The sequence below is a fragment of the Dama dama genome, chromosome X (genome assembly GCF_033118175.1).
Source record: "Dama dama isolate Ldn47 chromosome X, ASM3311817v1, whole genome shotgun sequence".
NCBI lineage: Eukaryota > Metazoa > Chordata > Mammalia > Artiodactyla > Cervidae > Dama > Dama dama.
This window is the reverse complement of record NC_083714.1, coordinates 129,696,809-129,704,818: the sequence shown is the minus strand read 5'-3', so window position 1 is coordinate 129,704,818 and position 8,010 is coordinate 129,696,809. Positions and strand designations below refer to the sequence as shown.

General features: G+C 49.9%; 1 protein-coding gene across 1 annotated transcript; it reads left to right on the top strand.

Annotated features, from left to right (window-relative positions):
* The first annotated feature begins 2,562 nt into the window (after positions 1 to 2,562).
* On the top strand, positions 2,563 to 5,004 carry LOC133052888 (transcription factor SPT20 homolog). Its single transcript, XM_061137707.1, has one exon. It carries the CDS (start codon positions 2,563 to 2,565, stop codon positions 5,002 to 5,004), a length of 2,442 nt encoding a protein of 813 aa, XP_060993690.1.
* Positions 5,005 to 8,010: the final 3,006 nt, after the last annotated feature.

Here is an 8,010-nt window from a genome sequence, read left to right as displayed (position 1 = left end):
CAATTAGGGAGCCAGGGGTGGCTGAGCCATGAGAAGCCCTGGCAGGCCAACCAGAGCTCACTGGGACACACGCATGGCTGGGCCCAGAGCCTCAGCCAGTGCACATGTGGCCAGACTGCCTTGGGGGTCGTCCCCCTGAGGAGTAAGGCAGGGATTGCACTCCCCACTGTCGGCCTGGTGGGCTGTGGCAGCTGACAAAACCTCATGTGAAATCACCCATTTCGCTTGGAGGCAGAAGAGTCTCATGTGTCCACGTGCGCAGATACATTACATGGCACACTCTCTGCATCATCGAGAATGATGGCCGAATGCTTCCACTTCTCTGCAGCCACAGGCGGAGCCCATGCTGCCAGGGCCCTGCCCATGCCCCCGCGGTACTGGCATCCTGGACACGAGCACTGAGCATCACCGCAGACACTCCTGACGCTCGCTGAGGGCATTCCAGCCACAGTAGCACGGCAGCACTCGTATGTGGCAACCCAGAGGGATCGGGAATCCGGCCCCCAGGACTCTCCTCGGCCGATGAGAGAGAGGAGTGGATGATATGCATCCCGGCTTCTGTGCCTCTAGGTAGGACCACCCGACGCTTGTTCGGCACGGTCTCCCAAAGGCCCCCAGCAGGCACCAGCTGTCCCCAGCAGCCTTCTGCTCCTGACTGTGCCTTTTATCAGCTTCTTCCCCAGTCCTGACTCAGCTGCCCTTCCCCTGCCCAGAGTTTCTCAGGATGAACTCCAAATAAACTCCTTGCACTCGAATCCTCTTGTCAGGGATGGCTCCTGGGGACCCCGCCCAAAGACAGACCACAACAATTGAGCCTCTAGTCCATCCCAGAGGAGAGGGGACAGATACACCTCTCTACTGAGAGAGGGGTACCCGGGGACATCAGCTGAGGGGCTGACTGGGATCAAGCTCATGGTTTACAGAGCAGGGGACCTCAGGGTTCCAAACCCAGGAAAAGATATGCGCCCCCCCCCCCAATGGTATCAGGCAATACCTGGAGCCATGTTTTGTTCTTCCGAAAGGGATGAAAGCTATTGGCATCTAGTGGATAAGGCCAGGGATGCTAGCAGGCATCTTGCGGTGCCAAGGAAAGTCCCCCCTAACAAATGTCACTAGCGCCAAGACTGAGACCCCCTGGCAGAGAACACACAACAGTCAGAGGACCTGGCTCTGGGCAGTTGGCTCATCCCTAAAAGCAGGGGGGTGGGCAGGGGGTCCTGAAACCAATCACCTGGTGATACCAAGGGATGACTTATACACTTGCCCCAAGACAACTGACATGCCAGGAGACAATGACTCCTGTCCAGTCCTGAACAAGGGACATGCTTCAGGAACTCTTAGTCAAGGAGTTATTAGTCTTATTTCAACAGATTGTATCTACTGTAATATGTAATTATCATAATTGCTATTGGTCAGAAAAACATTTATTTTATAGTAGTCTGTAATTCAGGAGTTTCACCAATTGATTTTGGATTCTTCTCAGTTGTGACTCTTCAGAGTGAATATCCTATTATCATTATGTCTAAATCTAAACATCAAAAGGTTTAAAAAAAAAAAGCTTGTTCAAAAGGCTGGCAGATTTCAAGGCAACAATATTAATAGAAAACAATGGCCCATAAAGTGTCTGGGACTCAGTCATATCCTTCTAAGCCATCCCTAGGACCGTAGTTATGGTCTACAGTTAGAGTAATCATTTAAACTGTCCTGCCAGCACCAGGAACAATAGTTCTCAACCCTATCAGACACAAACCACCTTTTAAAACAGTTTAATCCTGAACTGCAATTGCTAGACAATATAACTTAGCTACCACACGCTAAAAGCCCTTTCTGAAATAGCTAGGGAAATAAAAGAATGTCGTGTTACCGTGCACATCTCTATGAAAAGCATCAGGCAGATCACGGGAAGAGTCATTGAAGAATTCTGACGCTTGCGCCAAATACAGCAAGTGTCCCTGGAGTCAAGAGGTAGGAACTGGGTGTGTTAAACTGGTGATGGACAGCAGGAGCAGTCCTGCCCTTGGGAACAAACAAAAGACTCCCAAGACAGTGGGTAATTCTTGGTGATGTGATCGCCAAGGAAAGAAACGAGCACCTTTCATGACCTTCCCAGCAACTGATTACCGTGAAAATGGTATGTATTAAAGCCCTACAAAAAAATGATGGATTTTTATGTTGGCCACTTGTAGTTTGGGATGCTTGCTTTCAAGGTTATATGAAAAGAGGGTCTATTGTGGCAGAGCCTTTGGAGGAAGTGTGGGCTGTAGGTAATTGAATGATGAGACTGGAATCTGCTTGTGCATACCGGGATGCGCACCTGGGGAGCAATGCCCTGAGGGCGGGGTGGGACCTGCTTCCAGCCCATCTGCAGCAGCGAGAGTCTAGACCAGCGGTGGCTTTCTCCAAGTCGCAGGTATTGTGTGCTCTGCTTGTTGAGGGGAGGGTGTTTTGGTGCTCATTTTGAGGTACACTGCTCACTCCACTGTGGAGTGGCCGCATTTGCAAGACTGAGTTCATCGCCCACTTCCATGTTCTCTTCTTACAGGGTCCCCATCTTGTATGATCATGCAGCAGGCTCTAGAGCAAGCTTTGGATCATGCAGAGTATGTCATCGCAACTGCCCAACAAAGACCGCCGAAAAGGAAATACTCATCGAGCGGAGAGACGTCTCTCCAGGAAAAACTGTATGACATTTATGTTGAAGAATGTGAAAAACAGCCTGAGGTTACGGAGGAATTAAGAAGCAACGTGAACCTGTTAGAGAAGCTCCTTAGGAGAGAGTCGTTGCCCTGTTTGGTGATCAACCTGTACCCAGGAAAGCAGGGCTATTCCGTGATGCTCAAAGGGAAACATGGATCATATTCAGAGAGCATTCCACTGCCTTATGAAGAAGGGGAACTGCTTGAATACTTGGATGCTGAAGAATTACCTCCTGTTTTGGTGGATCTCCTGGATAAGTCTGCGGTTAATGTTTTTCATCAGGGGTGTGTCATAGCAGAGGTACGGGACTACAGGCAGTTCAGTGCTGGGGAACCTCCGCGTTACCAAAGCAGGCATATTCTCTTACGTCCCACCATGCAGACGTTAGTCTGTGATGTAGAGGCCATAGCCAGCGATGACCAGAACTGGACCCAGGAGGACAAACTTTTGCTTGAGAGCCAACTGATCTTGGCTACAGCGGAACCACTGTGTCTAGACCCTTCTGTATCAGTAGCCTGCACTGCAAATAGACTGCTCTATAACAAACAAAAGCTGAACACTCTTCCCATGAAAAGGAGCCTCAAGAGGTATTCTGCGCCTGCTCTGAATCGGCAGCAGGAGCTGTCCCATTGTCCACCTCCTCCTGAGCTAAGAATCCTGACTTCGTGCAAAAAAATAAGGGAAAGTAAAACAAGTAAGCAACATGGCCTTAAGACTTTTAAAGCAGGCAAGTGTGTAGATACGTGGAAACAGAGACCCTGTAACTTGGCCGTCCCTTCTCAAGTGGATGTGCAGAAATATGCTAAAGGGAAGGAGTCTGTCAGATATGAGGAGTCACAACCAACCCAGGAGGTACTAGGTGATCCTGCAGTTGGCTGTGAGGCTGCCTACCAATCCCAGGCAACAAGGTTGACCGTCAGGCAGCCAGCTGATAATTCACTTGCCACTGGAAATGGGTCTGAGAAAGAAGCCACAAGGGAGAGAGAGCCGTGTCTGCCCCGGTCCTCCACAGATGACCACTTCAAGCGTTTCCTGCCCAAGCCACAGACTGATGCTGGGAGAGTGGTCAGTCAGTCCGAGCAACTGGTCCAGAAGAGCACCCAGTGTCCAGTGCAGACGTCACCCAGCTCCAGTGGCTCAGCCCGTCTCAGGCAGCCTTCTCCAGGGACGCAGTCAGCACAGCCTAGGATTGCGTCCATTCTGTCCTCAGTGCCAGACTGGGGAGCCAGACCTCCACCCCCACTCAAGAGACGTCCCTGGAGCCCAGAGAAGAGCTCCTGCGGTGACAGCTTTACCTCACAGCAGGCGGGCAGCTCTCAGGCCCGCCCATCTCCTGGCCCTGCTCCTCAGCCACCCAGCCTTTCCCAGAGATCGTCTGTGCTGCTGAACAGAGGTAGCTCGCTTCCTGCAGCCGCCCCGTCCACCACAGGCGCGTTACAAAGAACCCCGGACGTCCGGGTCACGACCATCTCCCCGGGCCTGAAGGTCATCAAAGTAGTGGGCCCCTTTTGCTGTAGCCAGGCCTCAGGGAGAGGGTATTCCCCTAGGGCCCCCGCTCCCGTGGGGATCCAGCCGGGCCAGCAGCCCGCAGGATCTCGGCTCCCGAACTGGAGGTCCACACCACCGCCGCTGCTTCCTCGTCCTTCTCCCCCTCCTCCCAGAACCATTCAGGTGCTTTTGGAAAACGCTTCGGACCTCAGGCCCTTTGCTCTGGTGGAGCTCCCCCGCAGTTCACCGGTCTGGAGCAGCCAGCAGCGAGCCCCACAATCGTGTGTCTACCAGCTGGTTCCCCAGCGGGCCCCGCAACGGCCTCAGCTGCCAGCGGCCCAGGCTTCCGGCACACGGCGTCCAGGGGCACAGGCCCCACGGGCACAGGCCCCACGAGCACAAGCCTCAGGGCCACAGTGTCCGAGCGCACAGACCCCAGGGCGACAGGGTCGAAGTTCACAGTGTCGGGGTTTACAGGCTCCAGGGGCACAGGGCGCTGCCCAGCCCAGCACCACCACCACCATCCACGCCCAGCCAGCAGTGCTCCTTCACCTCCAACGGCAGCAGGATCCCCTGCAGCCCCGGGTGCCTGGGTTGTCTCCGCCAGGCTCTGGCCAGAGCCGCCCGGGGCTGAGCATCTCGCATCACAGGGTCCAGGCCTCACAGGCCCCGCGCCCGCCGATTTACTGGAGGGTATTGCGGTGCCCAGTGGATGCAGACCCCACAGCCCCCACCGCGCCGCCCCCTCGGGGCCCCAATCCAGGCAGCCAGACCGCAGGGACCCCGGAGGGAGGCCCCCCAGCTGCCCCCAAGCCCTGAGGCCTGCCTGGTTTTCTCTCTTTAAAAAAAACCCCAAGAGCAGCAACCTCACTTGGGTTATTTTTTAATGTGTCACTATTTTACATTCTTAGATGTGCAGACCTTCTGCAGAGGCACAATTTTTACATACAAGCCCCGAAGGTCTTTAATAAACTGGGATTATTTCACCTAAGCCATGGCTTTGGTGATGGTTGTGGACAGTTATTTTTTTGTGTGTGATGTTCTCAAGTGTATCCAGACCCAAACTAGGGTCAGTTTAAACTCCTGAAGCCTTGTTATTTCTCTCAGGCACTAAAGCTGTAATACCAAGAAAGTCAAAATTAGTATTAACAAGATGACTGTTTTTTAAATTTTTAGATGAGTTACTAACACATGAACTGTGGCATCTTCACCATTTTACGTGTCCAGCTCACTGGTGTTCGGTGGACTCACCTTGTCGTACAACGCATCTCTAGGATTCTTTTCTGTTTGCACAGGTGAAACTCTCTCCCCAAGGAGCACCAACTTCTCGGTTCCCTCTCCCCCAGCCCCCACCCCAGCCCTCTACTTTCTGGGTCTCTGAGTCTGGCTGCGGTAGATTCTTCCTAGAAGTGGGGTCCTGCAGTTGTCATCTTTGGTGAGGGGCTCATTTCACGGAGCATCCTGACTTCAAGGTCCATCCCTGTTAGCATGCCACAGGAAGGTCGTGGCTTTTCACAAAGGGTTTCACGGTACGTAATCTACACTGAAGTGGCCTATGAAGTATCAGAAACATCCTTCAGAAGAGAATGCACTTCCATATTTGTTTGAGTTTTTGCACAGTGTGTGAAATGCAATTTTTACACATTTTGGGGGAGAAAAAGCTAAACGTACCAAAAATTGATCTTGCCACTTTAATGTTGAGGCCCTGGGCCCCCTCCAGGTGTGCTGCAGGGGGTGGGGCACTTGCTTGCAGCCCAGGTCCTGTTCTCCAGGCTGCAGCTGTGAAAAGGCACTTCTGGGATGTGGTTGTCTCTCTATAAAATCATGCACATTTTTGACATCCCTGGATTGTTTGCAGAAGGTAAATAGCTAAACGTTTGGAAATGAGTCGATTTGTTTGTTTTTCAGGTGTTTTCAACCTTGTTATATTCGAGGTGACGTCCCCCTGCTCCCTTCCTCTCTGTCTCTTGCTGAGTGATCACCCGTTGGTCAGCCGCCCCTCTTCCTCTTCTCTATTTTTTTTTTCTTCTTTCTTGTTTCAATGGGGCTCAAAAGATCCCTGAACTTTTCTGTTTACTTCATCCCTTTCTTTCCCCCTTTTTTTTATTGTGATAGGTTTACGTAAGAATCAGCTATTTTAAAGTGTACAATTCAGTGGCATTTACTCCATTTACAATGTTGTGCACTCACAGCTTCTATTTCCAAAACATTTTCATCCCCTAAGGGAAATCTCTGCACCCATTCAGCACTCTTCCAAGCTTCCTCTCCCCCGCTCAGGAAACCACCAATTTACATTCTGTCTCTATGGACTTCCCCATTCTCCATTTTTCCTAAAAACGGAATCATAGACTATCTGACCTTTGCTGTCTGGAGTCTTTCACTTGGCATGCTGTTTTCGAGGTTCATCCATGTTGGCACAGGTCTCAGTACTTCCTTCCTTTTTAGGGTTGAATACCCTTTCCTTGTTTGTGAACACCAGATTTTGTTTATCCACTATGTGTTGATGTACATTTGAGTTGTTCCCACCTTTTGCCATTGTGAATAGTGTGGCTCTGAACATTTGTGTACAAGTATCTGAATGCTTCTTATATTTTGTTCTTATAACTTTGAAGGAGAACTTGCCTATAAAATTATTTTTTCTAAGTATGCATATATGCCTTTTGCCCTAACAAAGTAAAGGAAGTTTGGTCTGGCAGTTCCAAAAGAGATAAGCGAAGAGACAGATAACAGTCGGGTCTTACTTGATCAACCCAGCTGTACTAATGTGCTACAGATCCTGTTAAGGAACGATTTGGTCAGCTTGAAGCCAACAACGCAGAGAGGCCAGCGGAGTGATCCTGAGTCCATTAGAGCTTCATGCAGCCCACACTGGACATCTTTGGGAATGATGCCTGCACTTTTAAGGAGTGAAGCAGTGCAATGGCCAATTGCAAAGAAGAGTTTATGCTCAGCCTTGTGAGCCAACCAGACACCAGAACTCAGAATTTGTGTACTTCCTCCGTTTTGTCCTCACTGATCTTTTCAAGTGCTACATGGTGACACCAGCTGAAGTCCTGCTCCCTTCCCAGGCAAGCAAATAAATGCAGCTTTGTTTCAGATTACTGTTTGGTGGTCTTTGTTTCTTTCCTTCTAATGGTCCTCACCAAGGTTGGTACTTGAAACAGGATCTCTTTAGAGTATAATACCTGTCTATGTTTTGTGAATAAGCTTTTCATTCATTGTAGCATCTTGAGAACCTGGAGCCTCTTCCCTACCACAGACCAGATCCATGCACTTCATCTGAAATGTGTTCCCTGCAGGCTGTGTCTTCTGGACTTTGGGGCTGAGCATTCATAGTGAGGTGGTTGTGTGAAAGTAGATGGCCTCAGAATTTTCTGATACAGAGCGGAGAAACTGATCCCAGTGATTATCATCCAGGAAAATCCAGGTAGACTCCATACAGCCTGGCTTGTTGGGGAGAGTTGGGGCCCTTGTCACAGGGTGGGGTTTTGAGCTCAGGATTATATTCCTCGAGGATAGTATCAAGTACAGGAAGGACTCTGGTTCTAGGTCAGCGCTGAAAGAAATAGAATATGAGTCCTATATATTCAAAATCTACTAGCCATGTTTTATTAAGTAAAAAGAAATAGGAGAACTTACCTTTAGTGATTTAACCAAATATATCCAAAGGATTATCATTTCCTCATGTGATCAATATTTTAAAAAATTTAGTGAGACATTTTATTTTTAAGAATATTCTTTTCTTAAATTTATTTATTTTTGGCTTTCTCTAGTTGCAGCAAGCAGGGGTTAGTCTTCATTGTGGTGCTCGGGCTTCTCCTTGTG

Excerpts from the sequence above, each read along its gene's own strand:
- LOC133052888 (XM_061137707.1), top strand. The coding sequence starts at position 2,563 with ATGCAGCAGGCTCTAGAGCAAGCTTTGGATCATGCAGAGTATGTCATC.